This window comes from Bactrocera latifrons, unplaced genomic scaffold (genome assembly GCF_001853355.1).
Source record: "Bactrocera latifrons isolate USDA-ARS-PBARC rearing strain unplaced genomic scaffold, ASM185335v1 scaffold_267, whole genome shotgun sequence".
Lineage (NCBI taxonomy): Eukaryota > Metazoa > Arthropoda > Insecta > Diptera > Tephritidae > Bactrocera > Bactrocera latifrons.
The window spans coordinates 217,534-239,654 of record NW_017536263.1 but is presented as its reverse complement, the minus strand read 5'-3'; the positions used below and the strand labels follow the sequence as shown (position 1 = coordinate 239,654).

General features: G+C 33.1%; 3 protein-coding genes across 3 annotated transcripts; 2 read left to right on the top strand and 1 right to left on the bottom strand.

Moving 5' to 3' along the window:
• Window positions 1–6,652: 6,652 nt before the first annotated feature.
• Window positions 6,653–10,516, top strand: LOC108969822. Its single transcript, XM_018934760.1, has 2 exons — window positions 6,653–6,947; window positions 8,617–10,516. Exons 1-2 carry the CDS (start codon window positions 6,833–6,835, stop codon window positions 9,948–9,950), a joined length of 1,449 nt encoding a protein of 482 aa, XP_018790305.1. The 5' UTR covers window positions 6,653–6,832; the 3' UTR covers window positions 9,951–10,516.
• Window positions 10,517–12,505: 1,989 nt separating this feature from the next.
• LOC108969821 (solute carrier family 25 member 44) lies at window positions 12,506–14,487 on the top strand. Its single transcript, XM_018934759.1, has 4 exons — window positions 12,506–12,633; window positions 13,037–13,920; window positions 13,981–14,108; window positions 14,164–14,487. The coding sequence occupies exons 2-4, from the start codon at window positions 13,236–13,238 to the stop codon at window positions 14,353–14,355; spliced, it is 1,005 nt and encodes a 334-aa protein (XP_018790304.1). The 5' UTR covers window positions 12,506–12,633; window positions 13,037–13,235; the 3' UTR covers window positions 14,356–14,487.
• A 2,415-nt stretch (window positions 14,488–16,902) lies between these two features.
• Window positions 16,903–21,881, bottom strand: LOC108969843 (cytoplasmic aconitate hydratase-like). The gene is made up of 13 exons (XM_018934822.1): window positions 21,669–21,881; window positions 21,482–21,574; window positions 20,597–20,766; window positions 20,393–20,538; window positions 19,997–20,066; window positions 19,723–19,927; window positions 19,348–19,650; window positions 19,186–19,286; window positions 19,009–19,125; window positions 18,146–18,800; window positions 17,652–18,084; window positions 17,297–17,582; window positions 16,903–17,218 (listed from the first exon to the last, which is right to left on the bottom strand). Exons 1-13 carry the CDS (start codon window positions 21,673–21,675, stop codon window positions 17,108–17,110), a joined length of 2,697 nt encoding a protein of 898 aa, XP_018790367.1. The 5' UTR covers window positions 21,676–21,881; the 3' UTR covers window positions 16,903–17,107.
• Window positions 21,882–22,121: the final 240 nt, after the last annotated feature.

The window sequence follows — 22,121 nt, the reverse complement described above, 5'->3', positions numbered from 1 at the left end:
AAAGCCATGGGAGTGCCTTAATATACAAGCTACGTTCCAAAGTAAACAGGACTTAAAAAAAACAGAAGAAATGGTTTTTTAGGGAAAATCAATTTATTTTATTCAAAACAGCCTCCTTCTGCTTCAATACAGCTTTTTGCACGGTCGAAAAGCATGTCGCTGGAGAGCTTTAGCTTGTTGGTCATTATGGCCGCTAGTATGCCGGTGCAAGCCTTTTGAATGATGAAATGAACTTTTCCATAAGCTCAATTTCGCCTATATTTCCACTGCAACATACAAATATAACACGTACTGAATTTAGTTGAAATCGGTTGGACAGGGTTCGATATAGTGGGCTGTGCGACGACCATTGTCCAATTTTCACCTCGTCTCCATTAAAGGCCTGTCATACTATTTCGCTGGTAAAATTTAATGTCTCTGATATATATAGAAGATTATTGATTTATCGCGAATTAAGTAGTTTTTAACAGTATCGTTATATGGGTAATGAGCGCAGTTATCAACCGATTTCATCCACTTTCACATTGCCGGTAGGAGTTTTTTTTTATTTGCGCTATGTTAATTCGGTTCTTGTAGATTAGCCAATATATACATTAAACTTATTAGAGGCGGGGCCGTTATGAAATCCTATATATTATATATCGTTTCAGAATATATGCATATTTGAATTGTTGGAAGTCAGTTCATTTTCACTGCAGGGCATGCCTATGCCTAACAACTTTTGGTTACTGGCATATTTTTTATAATTAACATTAAGTTGTTATTGTTGGGCGCTCAAACAAGCAACGAAAATTGCGCAGCTGTAAAACTGTAAAAACAAAATTTCTTTTATGGGGCAACGAACGAGAGTTGCTTTAGCTATATAGTATATAACTCTTGTGCACATGCGTGACACTACACCAAACACAAAATGCCCTTAATTAAAGTTTCTTGTGATTAAACAAAAAACCCTTTTGACAAATTAATAATTAAACCCAAATTATTTTAGTGTTTGACAATAATCATACCAATTACAATTATAAAACCAAAACCACGACTCTACAAATATAAAATATGTATACAAAATTTCGAATGCTTAATTACATGAAGTAATATTTCATAATTATTTTCATAGCAAAATATATTTTTAAAAATTCTTTGTGATTAGACAAATCAAGAAAAACGTTAACTTAGGCTACATTGAAGCTATAATACTATCACAGGTCAATTTCTTATTGGAACGAACTACATAACTAAATCTGTCAACGTAACCGGACAACGGTTTGGATCCAATGGAAAAAGTTTTGCTCGATCTTTATAGCCACGATATAAATTGATATAAATAATCTTCATGCCGAATTGAGGCTTATTAATAAGGAAAAATTATTATTTATGACGATCTTTATCTTGATCGTTCTGTCTGAATGGCAGTTACCATATATGCTGGTGTGTTTCGATCAGAACAATATGTTCGGAGATTCTATGTCAAGTTTCGTGAATACATTCCGTCAAATAAAACAAACTTGATTTTGTTCGATCACTTTGTATTAGATCCATATTCTGCAGATTAGGGAGAGGAAGGGATCTTAAAACTGTTGCGCATATACATTCAGACGGACATGGCTACCGACTTAGCTCGCCACACTGATTACACAATTCAACAAATTTGTGACTGATGTGCTAAGAGGTGTTGGGTATTTGAGGGTTCTGATTACGAATTTGAGTTAAAAATTTTCCTCAATGCACAGCTATTTTTGTCATTTTAGGAAATAGTTGTAGCTTGGTAGGTGCGTCGTCTTTAAGCCCGTTTTTTTCCAAACTGTGTTTTTGAAGTCGGTTGACAAGATTCCTCGAAAATTACTCAACCGATCTCAATGAAATTTTACACAGGTCTTTGATATATAATTCTTAAATACTTGGACGAAGAACTTTTTCGTTTCCAACTATTTAAAAAAAAAAATTTCAAAACATTTTAACTGAAATTTTAATTTTTTTTAATATCTTTTTTTTTCGTCTAAGTTCTAAGTGAACTAAAACACATATTTCTTCACTTTAGATGATGTCGTAAGGAGATACCCTTCATATCTTTTACGAAGGGCAACCTGAAATGGCGTCGCTATGACCGAGTTTTAAATATTTTTTTCCAAAAATTTCAGAACTTCTTTGTTAATAGTGTATATTTGTAATATTAAAAAATTATAATACAATTTTTGATTTATTATATGAGAAAATATTGTTGAAAAAGCTGTTTTTTACCCGTAGAAACCTATGAAACCCTTCAAAAAATTTTCACCATCATTTTTGGTTTTGGTAAAGCAGTTATATACTATATAGATCCTCGGCATTTTCTTCTGTGAGTTACAAGTTTCGTGTCAATCGTTAATACGAGTATACCTTTCTCAGGTTGTAAAAATAATAATTTCTGCTTTAAGAGACACAGAACTGAATTGATAATCTCTCTATTGTTAGTTTGGCATTAGGAAAATACACTTATACACGTATACTTACTTATGTATATACATTTCTTTTTCGAACTTTAACTCTTCAGTAAAATTTAGAGAAATTGTTGCAAATAATTATGTTAGTAAAAGTGGAAAAGTAATAATAGTACACGTTTTCAAGTACATACGGCATAGTAAGGACAATTATAAACTAGTTTTTTGACGGAATTAATTCAAGGTTGAAATAATTTCGAAGACACGTAAAAACTAGTAAAACACTCCAATTAAAATGTTAAACAAAAATTGCAATTGTGTTTAGAGTTAGTTGCAAATGTTAAATGTAATAGTAAAAGTTTTAAATAAGAAAGTCATTGGGAATGTGTATAACATTGGAACTTTTACACATTGAACATTGCCAAAAATCAACATATGTACGTCAACATTTAGGCACTCATCTAAATCTCTTAATATTTTGATTTTTAACAGTAATATCCAGAGGGAAGAAATATCCTTATGGTAGTTTGTTTTTTTGGTAAGAACAAAAAAGTATGCAAATACTTAGGTAATATATTTTTCTACTATTGCATAATGGATCAACCGATTTTGCAAAAAAAAAGGAAGTTAAGTGATATAAAAGTTGGAGTGTACTCGAATTAAAAAATAAACAGTTTGCACGTTGAATAAGTGCATCCAAGCGGACCGAGAAGATAACGCCTACACACGTCAAGAATTTTTAGAAACCTCAAAAAATGAATAAATACAAAATTTTGTTTGATATAAAAGTTGATTTAATATATGTACGTATATAATACTTATATAGATACACATATATGTATGTATGTCTATAAATATACCAGCATTCATTATTATTTTTATGTGGGTATTGTAACTGATTCGTTGCGAAACTATACAAATTGCTGATCATTTAGTGCCGCTATATGGTTTTATAGAATTTACAAAATACACATGAACTGAATCAAAAACACACTAATCACAGACTTATTCACGAGTTTAATCATCTCAAAGTCAACCAGGTGCGACGTAATGGCACGCGCTTCTTTATCACAAACGTGAAAGCAAAAGCCTTTGACAATAAATGTAGTATAGATTATATAGTATATTTGTAGGCACATAATATACATATATGTATTTAGAAAAGTTTTCACAGCTTTTAAGCCCAATGCAGTGGATTTATTTTTCAATACGGATTTCTAAGAACAAAATAAATTAACATTTTAATGAAGGCATTATGGGAAAGTTAACTATTAATTAATATTAAAAAATTGGGGTACATTGCTGTACTGGTTTGCCCACATTACAATTATCTAATCATTACTTGACGAAAATATACAGTTGAGCTGTTATAACTCTTTCTCGCACATTTTTTTCAATACTTTGTGTTTTCGCAACCCACATACACGCATATTCGTATAATTTTGGTACCATATTTAATTTACAAAGTTGCTTCACTTGTCGAGATGACGTCTACTAGACCATGACATAAATATCGGGACTTTCGCTAAAGTATAACTGTGTAAATCTACATATTTATGTATACGTGGGTTACCATTAATATTTCGGGATTTGAGAACAGAAGCAAACTTAGTCATCGATAATCGCTTTATTGTTTTCCAAAATATCCTATATACATATGTATATACATATATACTTTTGTATGAATTTCAACCAATTGTCGAGACACTTTTGGCATACTGATTGAAGATCCTCAAAAATATGAATTCTTAAAGTATCAATCGCCTCTTCAGGTGTCGGAAAACATAGAAATCTTAGTTTATATTTTTCATACTGGAATAAAAAGAAGTCTTTTGGTCCTAAGTGAGGACTATGTGGTAGATGCAAAGTGATAGTTTGAGTGCTCATAAATGCAGTCGTTTCAGTTGTTGTGTGAGATATGCTAGTCTCACTAATATCTATAGTTGTCTCTATCTCACTATAGGTCACTTAACGATCTGGCAATATTAGTTTCCGTACAAAATCAATAGTTTCCGGAACAACAATTGATTTTGGGCGACCTTCACGAAAATGGTCTTGGAGTTATCTAGGACATCGATAGAATTCACCATACCATTGATGAACACTGAACCTTGATGGAGTTCGATGGCCCAAAATTGAATTAAGTTCATCGATTAATAATTCAATTTTTTAGCGGATATAAATATTTTAAGTTACTAATTTATAGTAATAGCGGTCGTATTTCAAACATCAAAAATATCAAACTTTAAGGTAAATATGTCAATTGGTAGATACTAACACCAGGGTTGCCAAACCCCGAAATATAAAATCCAACCTACGTATTCATAAGTTTGGAGAATAGCAAATTACATAATTTAAAAAACTCCCACGAAATATTTGCAACTCAGATTGTATATTCAGTCACATACATAGTATTAAATTTTGCCCACTGATGTGTTTTTAATAAATAATAGTTAGCAACAAGAAGGAAATGTAAATAACGCGCGTAAGGTAGGGTCAGAAATAGACTGTATTCAATTATTATCGAAAGAAATTGTTCAGGTCGGCTCACTCTAGCATATAGCTGCCATGCAAACCGAACGATCGGAATCAAGGTCTTGCACGGAAAACTTTCGCATTTGACGTGGTATCTTAACGAAATTTCACATGGATTACTGGTTAAGGTAATAACATAATCACCTGTGAAGGGTATATTAGCTTCCGTGCAGCCGAAGTTAAGGTTTTTTCTTGTTTTTTTCAATCTATAGTATGTAATTATTGTTGCAAATATCAGAAAATTATATGTCCTCATATATTTATAAATAATAAAAATGGTTAGATATTTGACAAAATTAATTTCTTTGCCTATTTCGAGTGTTCTATAAATTCGATTCATGACTAATACATTATGTTCGCTGACTAACATGGATATAAAAGCAACATTTTTGCAACACCAACATTTTCATACAAAAATTATAAACTATCGTGATTATATGCAGATTCGAAAACCTTCCATTATGCACATACATACATATATATATACAGTTCCATTGGCAAGCATCTTCCGCACATCAACATAAAATTTAGTTAGTGAGACCATTCAACGAAATATACTGTGCAAGTTTAATGAAAATATGTACATAAAATTATGCATAGATATGTACATACATATGTATGTACGTGTATGTACACCTATGCCTTTAGTCGCATTATAGTTTGTTGTGGGTGTTGGTAGCGTGGAGTTTGCGGCAGTATGGAAGTTTTGTGAGAAAACTAAAATAAAAATAAGTTAAAAAAACAAACATTCGTACAATCACCGATTGACTAACGGTTTCGTTGGATTCACCAGCTTTTCTTTCCATTGAATATTTGTATGTAATTCATATGAAGGTAAGTGTAACTGTTGTTGCACTAAATAATATCAGAGGAGTATGCTGGGGTTATATGCCTCTGTTTTATATCCTAAACAGAGAATATTAAATTTGAGATAAGTTTGGAAATGTGGAGGACTCTATAAAATATATGAATAAATTTGTATGTATGCTTATATGGTAAATGATCAGCGTGCCGAATGGAGTCGATTTAGCCATGCCTGTTTGTATATACATATATGAACTAGAACTAGAGACTTAGTTTTTGAGATACCAATCTAAAGTTTTTCTTCCCCAAATCAATTGCTCATTTGTAGAAATCGCCGAGATATACCTATAAAAAGTAACTACCATACAAACTGATCAATTAAAACCAAGTTCTTGTATGAAAATTTAAGTTAAGTTAATAAGAATAGGTTCAGATTTGATGGATTTTGCAACACGTTTGGTCGTGCCCTTTCTACTTTCTTACTTAAATTAAGATCTGGTGTATGACATTGCCGATATGTAGAATATGCGTGAAGAAGATTATTATTTTCACTCGCCTATTTTCATCAAGTATACATATTTAATTGCCCCTCTTTTGTGGAGTTTCATGAAACGTCGCTGAACTTGAATACAACTACATCTACATATGTGTACATATTAAGCAAACTTGCAATGGCTATTTGTTGTGGAAAATACTTTCACTGAAGACGAAGGTGCTGGAAGTGTCGACAATGAGGCAGTGACATGGGCTTAAGTTATAGAAATCTTCATTTGTGTATATGTATGTATAGTACTTACTACATGTAATAGGTAGTTTTTGGTTCCAGTTGCGCTTGCGTTCACGCTATAATACAAGAAGCACAATGTCTTAAAACTTCTTCGGTACTCAGTGGTGGAGGCTTCACAATTCAACGTGCCACTTTTAATACCATTTTCGGCAGTGCAGCAGAGGAGAACGGAACAGTCTTAAGCTTAAATTTATAGTGAATTTCGCGGGTTCGGTAAAGTCACGAAATCAAAGACTTTTTATTTTAATCAGTAATAAACTAAAAATAATTCCACAAACCCAAAAGTCCGGGCATGCATAACGAAATGCTTATGCCTTCTAAAATGAAAACCAAAAAGAAGTATCCTGTGCCATTTTTAAAAGCAGTATTGTTATTTCTTTATGTGATCCTACTAAGGAAATGTGAAGGTATTTAGTAAAAACAAAATTATGTGTGCTAAAATTGTGCCATATTTTCGATATTTAAGCCAAATGATTAAGTGAATAATTAAATTGAATTCTATTCCGACAGTGTGAAACAAAATATGCAACAGGATATATGCAATAATTTAATGTGTAAAAGTATATCACTATTCATTTCTTCAATTTTTGTAACGAAATTAAAATATAAAAGTTCTTGGTGAATCTTTTGAGATTTAGAGCTGAAACTTAAAAATGTTTTACAGACTGAATTAGTGAACAATGCAAACTTGCTAAGCAAATGCAGATTCAATTTATTCCATTTTTTCACGTTTAACTTTAACTTACTTGCTAAAGTATCGGTATTAAAATAACATCTAGTTAAATGTAATAATGTACGTTAAATGTAAAATAAAAATTCCTCGAATATAAGTCATTTTACATAAATGATTGTAAAGCATTGATTTGTGAGACATACCTATATGTCAAACATTTATACACATACAGTTATATTAAATAAAATTGTTAAAAATATTTTTCTTTGTGGTTTTTCCATATTTAAATGGCTTATATACTGAAGGGTAATGAAAAGAACTTCGCTGTCCAAGTCGCCTGTAATACGATTGCAACATAAATAAAAATTCGTTAAAAAATAAAGTACAATTCACATGTCCGCCATTATGCGCAAAAGTGGCGGTAAAGTAAATAAAGGGAAAAACCTTATCTAACTTCAGCGAGTAACACCCTTCAACATGGCATAAAATGGTATAAAAAATCTTTATCTTGATTTTGACCCATCAGTTTGTATGCTCCATGTGCAAAATTCAGATCGATATTGTAACAACTGTGGAAATAGCTCGCGTATATAAAGGCAGACAGACAGACGAATATGGGTTAAAGGACTTAGCTCGTCACGGTGATCATTATTATATATATATAAATTATATATACCATAGAGGTTTCCAACTTTCCTTCTAGGTGTTAAAAACTTCGTGGCAAACTTAATATACCTCGTTCAGGGTATAAATATATGCTGTTTTTTGTCTAGTAATATGTATGTAGATTAATACTGACTAGAACCCTTCTTAAAAAATTTATTCCAAAGGTTAACTCATTAACGCCCATTTTTATTCATATAATTATTATAATTTTTATTTATATAATTATTGTTACAAACATACACTATTAACCAAAAAATTCTGGAATTTTTGGGAAAAAATCAATTTTAAACCCAGCCATTGCCGAACTCAGACAAAGGAAAAAAACTGAAAATTGGATTTTTGGTAGACATTTTTACAAAAAAATTAAAATTTCGTGACACTTTTTTTTCAAATTGTTGTAATCGAAAAAAACCAAGTCTTTGATAATTGTATCTCAAAGACCTGTGTAATATTTCATGAAGATCGGTTGAGTAGTTCTTGAGAAATGTTGCAAACCAACTTTAAAATCACAGTCACAGTTTCGATAAAAACTCGTTTAAAGATCGAACACTTAGCCTAGCTAGCCTCGTGCGTACAAGTTCTCAAGGCAGTAAAAAATTGGATTTGGAATTGCTCAATTTCATGATATGTTTTGTAAAAGTAATGAGATAATTTAATTAGAGTGTAATTACTAAAGTACTAAAAAATTATGGAAATATTATATATACTTTATACACGCAAACCTTCATCTCTTTCAGATGTTATTGCACAACCCTACAAACAACAACGCTGTTCGAGTCGCTTAGAAAATGCCTTAGAGCACATGCGTCGCCGTAGCATACCAGCGAAAAGTTCAAGATCATTCTCTGGTGAAACTCCATACACACTGTATCAAACATTCTACGGTCAAAATAGTGAACCAGAAGATGACTTTTACTCTGGTGGCGATCGAGGTTATTATGCAAAAAATATTCAGCGTCAACCTCAAAGCGAGTCGCCGGCATACATGGGAAGATTCAATAATTTGTTCTCCACAGACTACTCGTATAATAGAAGGCAACCACATAAACTAGCGGCTGTCTCCAGCGTAGACGTCGAGGATTTGAGAGTGCGTCTGCCGTCGAAATCGACTAGTGCGCGTTGGGTTGAGGTAGATAAATGTAGATTCAGTACACAAAACTCAACGTTGGACACGCGTCTCATATTCCCCGATTTGACAATTAGTGGCAAAGTCGTACTACAACCAACTGGTGGTAAATGTCACATGATTTTACGCTTACGTCGAGCCGGTATTGAATTTCGTACCATTCCCATTGGTTTTGAAAATGTCGCAAATGAGGAATCGCGTCGAATTGGTGCCGCTTCGGTGCGCACGGATTCTCATTTCGCTGAGCCTGGTTTTATATCAGTTTTTGCTCACGGATGTCAGGGTCCCTCAGGTGTGAGATTGCGGCAAAATTCAAAGCGTCGATTTGGTTTTGAAAGTGAAACTGGCACTCAGGGAACAGTGAAACCACCAGCTGTAGAACACTCCGAACCTCATGTGGTATTGGGCACTGCCGCTACGCAAACACAAGTAACTGGATATCGTTGGCGTAAATATTACAATCCCTATGCGTATGATATAAGAAGTGAGAAGTACCAAAAAACGAATCGACGGAGTCATGACCGTCCCTGGCGTGAAAATGAACAGTCTAATGAGAATTTATTTTATGATACTCGTGATAATGTGAATTTGTATCGTGCACAGTTCCGCGAAAAACGCGAGAGTAATCAATTTCGGCCAGAAATGAGTAAAACGGATTGGAGGGATGAGTTCATTTTCGATGATGACATACTCAGTATATCCGATGACTTGCAAGACTTAATATCTCCAGATGCTAGAGCTTTTTCAGATCTTTTCAGCGATCACTTCGAGCGGGAAAATGTGCGCGATCGACATGAGGTGGGAGACGCTTTCTCAAGTGAATTGGAGAAGATTTTTTCAATGGGTGTACGAGGCTTACTAACTACATATATGCAACGGGCACTTCAACCTGCTATTAAGGAAACATTAATGGAAAATATGGGTTACACCTTGAGTTATGGCTGAGTGAAGGGAATGAGAAGTAGAAATGTATTTTAACATTACTATGGTTCTTAGATTGTACTTAATTGATATTGCTTTAGAAAAAAATTATTTATATAAATTTTGACATCGTTATAAATGTTCTCATAGTTTGTAAGGGCATCTAACAATAATAAATTCCTCCTGTTCTCTTTATTTGGAACAATTAATTGATTATTTCATAAATGGCTGACAATGAGTGAAAGCTGGGTCTAGAAATATGACATTTTTTATTAAGAATGAATAAAATATAGATAAATACTACTTTAAAAAATAAAGTTTACAATCTTTTAAAGGTTTCACTCTATTAACTTATTCAATTGCACAAAAGTATCAAGTCCATAATGAGATTTCTTAGAGAAATTATAGAAGCGTTGCTTCCATTTTTCTCGCACTTAGTATTTGAAAATCTTGACTTACTACGTTTGCACTCTTATCCTCCAACATATATACATATATTGTTCAGAAAATGTCTATATCTAATTAATTTTATGTGCGCAGATCAGGTTTAAATATGATAAGCAATTTTCGTTTGAAATGTAAGCTTTAATAATAATGTGTGTATGTATTTATATGGTTATGAAAAATATTTACATATTTATTCATAAGTAATTTATTTGTATTTAGTTTCTCGAGATTTCTGCAATAAATAACAAATATTAAATAAAATAAAGTAAACATTGATAATAATGAGATATATACTATAACTATATTTGTACGGCGTGCCAAGAGATGGCGTAACTTGATTAGTACATTATTTCGAACATTCGTAAGTTTCTGTTTTTGTACGTCTTTTTCAGTATATTTCATACCTTAGGAGCGTAAATAATAATCTTCTTTTCGATGAAGATTATTGACAAACACAAGAAGGCCTGGGAGAATCTTTGTATTATGAGCTCTTTTTTTGTATTATAAGCTTCGAAAACCGAGTGAAATCATTAAAGGGGAACGGAAGCCACAACAACTCAAGAATTTGAAGAGATTGTCGGAAAACGCCCGCAATTTGCGATTAGTCAAGTGGCAATAATTTTTAATTAATTAATTTTCCAGTTAAAAACTATTTGAAAAACAGTGGTTGGGAAGTTTTGTCTCACTTGCCCTACAGCCCAGACCTTGCAACTACCATTTGGTCTGATTGATGCAGAATGCTCTTACTGAATGTTAAATGGCAGAGCAGTGTTTCAAAAATTTGCTTGATTCATTTTTGGTCCCCAACCGGCACGGTTTCTTGGACTATTATTGGATTTTATAGCTTACAAGAGCAATATATTGAATAATACTGTTGTACTTGTTTTATGAATTAGTTTTGAGAAAAAATATTATGATATTTCAAATATAGAACCGAATCTATAAAAATATTCCGTTACATAACTGATAAATAAATTTATTTCTTAATATCTTTACCGGTACAAACTGGTATAATTTATTTTATGTAAATAACATAATTTCGTTATATTTGTGAACATACTTTTTCTTTACTATTATTTTTACGTTAAGCTCTTACCAATTTATGGTTATCCATTAGACTTATTCACGATAATTTAATTTATCCGTTAAATGTTATATTAACTTTTTCTCTCTTGAATAATCAGAAGTATAAATTAACGCTCACTTTAAGGATGCATATTTAAATAATGTTTTTTATAATCAACATTAAATTAGCTACTAGTTTATGGTAAATATAATAAGCACACTTTTATTAATTTCTCCGAGTCGTATTTATGCTACACTTTTAAAACCCGTACCGTTACTGCTTGAAAGGATGGAAAAGAATTTCGAATTGAGTTCATTCATCTATGTATAAGTATCACATCTTATATTGCAGAGGCGGAGCTTGATGCTGATAATTTTTAATGCGCATGCTTGTAGCGGATTTCTTTGATTTCTTATTGGTCACATATTGGAGTCCTTAAAGCTATTACATACAAACATATGTACCTATGGATGCACATACATATGTATACGTAATGCATATAAATACACGTATACAATGCATGCACTGTTAATTTCATATGATTATATGTGGCTACATTTGCTTATACATAAAGTATACATACATATATGAAAATACATATGTACAAATATGGCTGCAAAAGGGATGCTCCTACATTCGTTGAACTGAGTATGTAATCCCCATAGTAAATTTTAATAAATTTTTACAAAGTAGGTGGTGCAATACTGTTATATATTAATACTAGTGTTTTTTTCTAAAATCATTATCAAAAGATCAAGCGAAATCCTACTATGTATTTATGTAAGTATATTTGCATATGTAATGGAAACATTTTCACATTTCATTTTTTAAAAAATTATTGGAATTCTTTAAGCCAAAATATAACTTTGTACGTTTTGTCTATATAAAAACAAAATGTACGAACAAGTTGTTTCACTCATTTTCGTTCCTTATCTACAAAATTATTTTCCAATTGGGTGCAATACCGAAATCCTCTACCTTTGCAAACTACCCCTTTCAAACTTTGACAGCTACACTGACACTTCGTTGACACTGACACTTTGTAATTGTCATTTTAGTAATTGTGTTTTGCTTATCAGCTAGAATTTTTATTATTGACGTATGGTAGTTTAGTTCATTTTTTTCGAAAAAATAATCCATTCGCAATGATTATTTAACTTGTGAACTCATTAAATAGAGCTCGGTTTTTAAAGTGTAAGTCTCTGAAATTCAAATTATAGTTGCTTTACAAGTAAAATATCAATAAACACAAATTGCAAATTTCGCAAGTCAGTGATGTATTTCATTATACTTAACGTTAAATATGTTGGTCAAGATGCAAATGTTTACAATAGTGTGTCATACGGTGGTCAATCGTGGTTGTTATATAACTAATACTTAATAATGTTTACTTTTACTTTAAGGATATATATCCTTTAAATATTTAAGACAAGACTATAAATATTTTTTAATTATTTGGCTTTATAAACAATGGTATGTTGAGCATATATACATATATATATAACTTTTCCGTATTGGCCCATCATGGCCAATGACATTGGCCAATAAAATAAATATTAATTGGTGTATACATTACGAATTAATTTTACTTTTGCAGGATGACATGAATTGTACTTAGCTTTTACTGGCGGGAACATCGGAGCGTACAGCTTTCTTAGGACTGTCAAAATTAACCACCATCATTGCATCACAAATCTGAATGTACGCGCTTTCTACACCAAATACTATTGTCAGAATCAACTTCTTCACAGCCGCTGTCAATTCTTTTGGTCTCCATCGAACTAAGAGCTAACATCATGAATCGCATTTCAGTTGCAAGTGGAGCTGCTACCGGTTCTGGTAGTTCCGTAGATGCAACTCCATACATACGTACCATCGAATGGGACATGATGAATAAAACGAAATTTTTTCCACTTTCCATGCTGAGTTCGTTTTCTGTGCGATGTTGCCTATTTCCATTGACCGTAATAAAAACACAATTACAAGTGCAATATAAAAGCGATGTGTATAAAGGCATGATTGATTGTGCAATAAAAATATATCGATCAGAAGGGGTTCCCGGTCTATATCGTGGTTTTTGGATATCATCAGTGCAAATTGTGTCAGGTGTATTCTATATAAGTACATATGAGGGTATACGACACCTACTAAATGAAATAGGTGCGGGTCATCGTACAAAAGCCCTAGTTGCGGGTGGTTGTGCTTCACTCGTTGGCCAAACTATTGTGGTACCATTTGATGTAATATCACAACATGCTATGGTATTGGGTATGGCAGCGCATGCAGGTCCTAGAGCTGACCTCAACCCGCTAGGAATAAAAACCGGTCCTGGTCGCAGTCGATTTGCTTTGTCAATGGATATATCACGTGAAATATTGAAACGTGATGGTTTTCGCGGTTTCTATCGTGGCTATACAGCAAGTTTAATGGCATATGTACCCAATTCTGCAATGTGGTGGGCTTTTTATCACTTGTATCAAGGTAGAAAATGCGGTAGAATAAATGAAATTTACATATGTATTAATTGGTTGTAACTTTTAGATGAACTGTGTCGAATATGCCCCCCTTGGGTGTCACATCTCTTCATACAATGCGTTGCAGGTAGTTTAGGTGGATTTACTACTACCATAATCACAAATCCGCTTGACATTGTCAGAGCCCGCCTTCAAGTAAGTAAAACATATGAATTTCGCTACGAATGAAAATTAACTTTTATTCTTTAAGGTGCAAAGACTGGAATCAATGCGTGTTGCATTTCAAGAGTTATGGCGAGAAGAGCATCTACACTGTTTCTTTAAAGGTTTGTCCGCACGACTGGTACAGTCTGCGGCATTTTCATTTAGCATAATTTTAGGCTACGAGACAATAAAACGAATAGCAGTTGAAGAGCAATACAAACATCAAATACGTTGGTAAATTCGTAGTAATAGTAAATCTATAAATATGCACAATTATGTGACCACCAAGTGTTAACTGTATACAAACTCATTCGCCAGAATCACTTCTCGATCAATTAAATACCGTACATAAGCATGCCAAAGAAATCAATCACCGCTTATTGTGTTATTCGACAATTACTATATCTAAATAGTAATCGAATTGCCTCATGTATTTGTTTATCAATTTATGTTGTCATATTTTTGCTAGCCTCTCGTATGCACTATGTGTGTGTGTCATGGAAATCGATAACAATGAGACTGTGTGAATGTACATACTATCTATCTGGTGGTGTACACATCCTTCTTGGGGCTAAATAGATTAATTATAAATTATGCTGTAAATACTGGAACATGAATAAATTAATTTTATGATTAAAATTAGCAAATGTTTAATAGCAATTTGTTGTAATTATTGCATACTATGCGCAAACTAAATAATAATAAATGTAGAGATTTTGTAATAAACCATTGTTGGTATTTTAGTTTTAATGTAGTTTAGCTAAATTATTTAACAATGTTTTCAAAGTAAACTTTTTACTTGTTTAGCCTTATTTATTATTAATTTGAAAGGTTGAAACAAATTGTTTAATATAATTATTTGTAATGTGTTGGTAGTAATAAAATGATTGTAAATGTTAACAATGTGGAATAGTTATGTATGTGTTTTAGAAATATAAGTGCAACTGTAACAAACACAAATATGGCAATGTAGTCAAGAATGTGCAGGAAAAAAATGCAAGAAGAATTCTGGTCAGATAGTAATAAAACAACAAAAACAATATCATATATATGTATATATATATATATATTATTCTCAATGGTTTTTATTGAAATTAAATGTGAGGATTATTCTCCTATTACTTTGCAATTTATATGTATAAGCTTTGGAATGATTCGTATTTTTAAATGCGAACTGCATTTGCTGTTAGCAGAGGCAATTCAAGACATTAAATTGGTAAATAATTTTTGATGTCGCAATTTTTTTGAGTGATGATTACGCTGGGACATCCGTAGGAGCATAAACAACATAACAATAAAAAGCGATTCTGATTCATAATGGCAACAATTATAGTGAATTGTTGGAGAAAAAATTTGCAAAAAAAAAAATTTGTAGAACACTGGCCCACTAAAAACTCCGGGCCCAGGACGAATTGTTAAAGACCTCCCCCTCTACATTATTTTTTCTTAAATAGTTAATTAGAAAATTAAAAAAATAAATAAAAGCTGGTCTAAACCCCTAATGCAACATTTACTTGCCAATAATATTTTTGATGAATAGAAATTACCAAAAACATACAGTGCTTGTAATGATAAGAGGTCAATTCGAACAACTTAAAATATATACTTAAGCCTCAATGCACTTTCAGTACTTCGTGTGTGTGTGCAGTAGTATTGTTCATAGCATATGAAGTATCAGTTATAATATTAAAAAAAAAATACCAAAATTAGTACGTTCTCGTTGTTGTGTGCGATTACAATGCCGATTCAATCAAAATGAAGATATATAATGCTGACTATTGCAGAAAATTGCTTTCTTAAGCTACTTGTAATGAGTTTGCAGTAAAATTGGTAATTTTTTCTGCGTTTTCAACTCTTATGTTTTAGCAGAAATTTTTTGCATTCGTAAGTAACCCGATAAATGACATAGAATTAGGGCAACGAACGCAAAAGACGAGCTTATAAGAGGGCCTGCATATGCTACATGCACACTTAGTTAGCGCGGAAATCCATAAACGTCCAGAAACGTTGAACACACTTGTAGAAAAAAAAATTGAAAATTGTAATTTTAAACCTGACACATGGAAATTTAATTTCAAAGTACATATATAATAGCTTCTACGGTATTAGTTAAAGGATATTTCACAATTAATTGCTTTGGTGTGTCAGCTTATGATGACGAAGAACCGTCCCAGTGCGTATTTAGCGATCATAAAGCTAGAACATCAATGCAATTCGCTGTGAAAAGAGCAAGAAACAATATTAACGTGGCGTTATGTATAAGATTCGTCATGCACTGACTCGTTGTGCAAAACAGTTATTGAGTTATATCGAGTTATCTAAGGAAATAGTAGCCGTGATTTTATTCAACTCGAAGTGTTTGCATATCACAGTTGCTGTTTCTTTTAGATAGCTCTTTTGTAAGCATCCTGTTATTTTTAATGTGACATATAATAAATCGCATTCTACCCTTGCGCGTAGTCAAAATATCATATCAGTTTTGATATATGAGATATACCAAGTTCAGTTTTGTTCAAATAATTATTCTGTTGCCTTTCATCACTGGGCTTTGTTTATCTCATAGTATTAAAATGTGACCGACGTTTCAAATAAAAAAAAAGAACTGTATTCGAAGAAAAACGGTTAATAGAAAACGATTTTGCTGACCTGCAAATTCGAATCTTCCAATGAACTATTTACTACGAAATGTTTTATAACTGAGATAGCTGCGAGTACCCAACGAAAATCGAGAAACACTATAGTTGAATATTCAGAAGTTTTTACACTTCTATTTAAACATTATTAATTGATATATCATATTATATTTTATTACGTATCATGTTTGTAAGTATGAAATTACCCTTTTAACCTTGATGCCTTATTATTAAAAATATTTTGCATTTCATGCATAACTGGAAAGTTTAAACTCTGAATAATAAAAGGCTTTCGGAAGTATCTTCCTTTTACTCGTTATATCCATGTATATTGCCTGTATTGCTGCGCATTTTCAATTAAGCAAACATTTTGCGAATCATGTAGTTAAGAATTCCACCGTTCCTGTAGTAGGTAATATCGACTTCCGTGTCGAATCTTACAATAGTGTCGAACACTACGCCATCGGCCTGCAGGTGAAATCAGAGAATTTATTATAAATAACGAAATGTTATACAAGACTGTGCATATGGTAACATGACACAAACCTCAACTTGAATTTTCTGACCAGGTTTCAAACCGTTCTCTGGTATATAAATATTGTAGACCTCACGTCCGTTTAGATTTAAAGTTTCTGAATTTTGTCCGGGTAAGAATTGCAGAGGTATGATGCCCATACCAACCAAATTAGAGCGATGTATACGTTCGTAAGACTCAGCAATAACGGCTTTGATGCCCAATAACAAGGGGCCTTTAGCAGCCCAATCGCGACTGGAACCGCTACCGTAGTCTTTCCCTGCTATAAGCACCAATGGTGTGCCATCTTCACGATAACTAAATAAAAAATGTAAATAAGATTTAAGTTTTTAAACTCTTAACTTAGTGCTTTTAATTTCTACCCACCGATCAGCACAATCGAATACATCCATTTCTTCGTTGCTTGGTATATGCAAAGTTCGTGGACCGGTTTTGCTCACCAATTTATTAACTAAACGAATATTTGCGAACGTGCCGCGGGCCATTACAGCATCATTGCCACGACGTGACCCATACGAGTTGAAATCGCGTGGCGTCAAATTACGTTCGGATAGATAACGTGCAGCGGGCGAATTTCTGGCAATAGAACCGGCCGGTGATATATGATCTGTTGTAACAGAATCGCCTAAATACAATAAGCAGCGCGCATTTTGTATACCCTTAAGTGGTGGCAATTCACGGGTCATACCATCGAAAAATGGTGGGTGCTTAATGTATGTAGATTCAGTATTCCACGGATATAATTTGCTTTCAGCTACCTCAATCTTTTGCCAGTCTTCGGAGCCCAATGTAATTTTACCTAAAATAATAGAATTTTGGTTAGTTGCTTTTGGTTTCTTCAATGGGATCGAATGTCATACTGTAAACTTCTTTGAACATAGCTGGTATGACGTGTTTACTCTCGACGTCTTGGATTTCATTACGGGTTGGCCATATATCACGCAAGAATACCTTTTCACCAGACGGCCCCTGACCTAATGGCTCTGTTTCAAAATCGATATCGACGCGTCCCGCAATTGCGTAAGCAATAACCAACAGTGGGCTGGCCAAGTAGTTGGCGCGGGTATTAGGATGAATGCGTCCTTCGAAATTTCGGTTTCCAGACAAAACACCACAGCACACCAAACCATTCTTTTCGATGGTATTTACAACATTATCATCCAGTGGTCCGGAGTTACCGATACATGTCATACAACCGTAGCCGACAATGTCAAAACCTAACTTCTGTAAGTATGGAATAACTCCCGATTCTTGCAAATAATAGGTAACCACACCAGATCCTGGTGATAGCGATGTTTTAATATAAGGCATCACTGTCAGTCCTTTTTCTACCGCCTTTTTGGCAAGTAAGCCAGCTCCCAACATGACCGAAGGATTGGAAGTATTTGTACAAGATGTAATTGCAGCAATCACAACTGAACCATGACGAATAGTGTAAGTTTTTCCATTATCCCATTGGAATTGTCCAGCAGTTTGTAGAGTTTCTGGAGCAATGGCAAATCCTTTAAAGCCGACCTATAAAAGTTGGAGTGAAATTTACGAATGTCATTAACATAAATTATTTTTTTAGGATATATTTTTCAGGAACGTATTTGCCGAAAATAATTAAGTACTGCGTATTTTAATTATTAAATTTAATTTGCTTATATACGTATTTATATATTTATGAGAAAAATTTCTTGTTCTCGTCTTGAGAAGAAGCATAATATCAGTTTACACTTACAGGATTGACCAGACAGGCTTGGAAGTCACCCTTCATATCTGAAACTGCAACACGATCATGTGGTCGTTTAGGTCCCGAAACAGAAGTAACGACAGTTGACAAGTCAAGAGTTAGAGACTAAATTTAAGAAATCAAAACTTATTAAAATATTCGATTAAGTTTTCTATCAATAAATACCTGAGAGTAAATTGGATCTTGTGAGACTTCATTATAATCACGTAATTGACCTGTTTCTTTTAAATATTGTCGGATAACCTCAATTTTTTCCTCTGACCGATCTGCATTTAAGTCAACATATATGAAATTTCTTGTATAACTAAGACTTTGTACAAAATTTACTTGTTTGCCTTAAATAAGCCAATGTGTTTTCGTCGATGGGAAAGAAGCTCACAGTGGCACCGTTTTCTGGTGACATATTACCGATGGTGGCACGATCTGCTATACTCAACTCTGCTACACCTGGACCATAGAATTCGACGAATTTGCCAACAACACCTAGTTGTCTTAAATTTTTGGTAATAGTCAATACCAAATCAGTGGATGTAACGAGTGGTCCCAGTTTTCCAACAAGCTTGTAACCAACTACTTCTGGTAGCAACATGGAAATCGATTGTCCTAACATAACAGCTTCAGCTTCAATACCTTTGTAATAAAAATGTGAAAGGTGCTTTGAAATGTCAAGCACTTGAAAAAGATCTTATGAGTTAAGCTTACCTCCAACACCCCAACCTAGGACACCTAAACCGTTTATCATAGGTGTGTGCGAATCGGTACCGACAACACTATCCGGATATAGCAGTTTTGTATTGCCGTTACCTTCCTCGAATACTACACGCCCCAAATATTCCAAATTTACTTGATGAACTATACCAGAACCAGGTGGAACAATTAGCATGTTGTTGAAAGCGCGTGCTCCCCACTTTTGGTACATAAAGAAAACTGTATATATGACGGGAGAAGGGATGGAAACACACTTTTTTTTACATACCTTTAAGAATGTAAAACGTTCTTTATTGCGTTGAAATTCTAAACTTTCATTCTTTGTTACTGCATCCGTGCTGTAATTGTAATGTAAAAAGAGATAATGAAGAGAATAGTTTCTAAAAATCATGAAAGATCAATATGTTTGTGTGACAGGTATATTTATAGTGGTCCGATAATAACAGTGTGTTCGGATATTATAGCGTTTCTTTGGGCACATTAAATTTCTTAAAGATATTTTATCAAATAGAAACTATGCTGTATGGCCCAATGACCGCGGGGAAAAAGGGAAGTAAACAAAATTTCAGATCGATATCTCAAAAACTGAGCGACTAGTTTCGTATATACAGTCAGACAGACGGCATGTTCAGGGCATAAAAAGAAAATAATGATTGGTATTCACCTTCTTGTGAAATCCACTTGGACCGAATGATCGATTACTAAATCGGCAGGACAAATTGGGTTAATTTTCTCGGGATCACCACCAAGTTTTAAGACTGCATCACGCATTGCAGCGAAGTCCACAACAGCGGGAACACCAGTGAAATCCTATTCAAAAAATATTACTTTGCTTTTATATTATTAAAAAAAATATTTATTTACAGACCTGCAGTATAACACGTGCCGGCTTGAAGGAAACTTCCACATCGTTTTGACCCTGCCTTAGGTCGGGTGTCCAAGCCAAAATGTTTTGCACATCTTTTTCAAGTACATAAAAGTTATCGCAGTTTCTTACTGCAGATTCCAGGAGCACACGAATTGAGTAGGGTAGTTTATCTATTACACACGGAAATATAACAAAGACATAATATTAAACTAATCAACATGATAAGAGCTAAAGATAACCAACTTTAACTAATTATGTACAATGATAAAAAAGAGAGAATTAGTAATTAGGAAATACTAATCATGTATAAAAATATTTTTTTTGCTTTTTATATATTGTTCAAGAAAAATCTTACACGCTTATGCAATATATATAATTAGGCTGTATAAAAATAAGCTGTATGTGCCCTCTTTTTATCGCTTATGATTATGCAAAAGCTATGATTTGCCAAATCATTAGCGCGATAGCAAAGCTCAAGTGGCGCGTTTAGCATATGTCTGATTTGAATTGATTTGGAAGCATAGTCTTATTCTTGTGTAACCTTTTGATACTTGAGTAAATATATATGAAGCTTATCGAAACAAGTTTTATATGAATTTATGTATGTGCAGCGTATTCCAAAGGTGCGTCTGATTAAATAACTTTTCATAAACGTCATTGCAATGGCAATGCACCGTGTTACTAGAATGACTATCAATATGACTTGTTTGTTATGTGTATTTAAACATACTTTGATAAACGACTCAATTAATTCACACTAGTTTGGTAAATTGCACTTTTTTTGATTATATTAATTTTAACACATAGAGCACGTATTCTATGTTATAGCACAAAAATCAATCGAATCATCGCTGAATAAATATTTTGACAATTAAAGGTACTTACTGTAGTTTGGATCAATTGAAGCCAAGTCGAAGTATTTGTATGTTGTTCCATTCAACGAAAAAGACTTTTGAAACTGCGCAAATGGATTGGCACCTACACAATATTATTATTTATTATAAAATATTATTTTATAAACATATTTTTAATGAAAATAAGTTTGGTCTTATTTCGTGTCCAATTATCTTACCGGCCATTGTATTAGTTTGTATAAACTATTCTAATAACCGAAATAACAATAGAACAATTTCACTGGAGGCGCGTCTGAGCACAAATGATTCTCACAAACAAATGGCAATGCCGGACTAATACGCCAGCAATGGGATTCCGATCCAAAACCGATTTACCTATTATCAATACAAAATCACCATCGGTAAACGGTCGTTACAACAAATATATAAATTTATATGTTAAATGGTATTATCTAGCTCTGTTAGCTTACCAGATGTTTGTGGAATGGTAATGGTATAAAGTTTTCATTTCCTATCATTTGCACTCTCGAATTAGTAAAAGTTTACACTACCAAAAAATGCAACCATCTGACTGCGTTCATAACAACGCCGAAGATCGAAATAATTATATTCCATTTCCAACCATTACAAAAATTACTTATTTACATTCCAAAAATGTATTAATTAATATG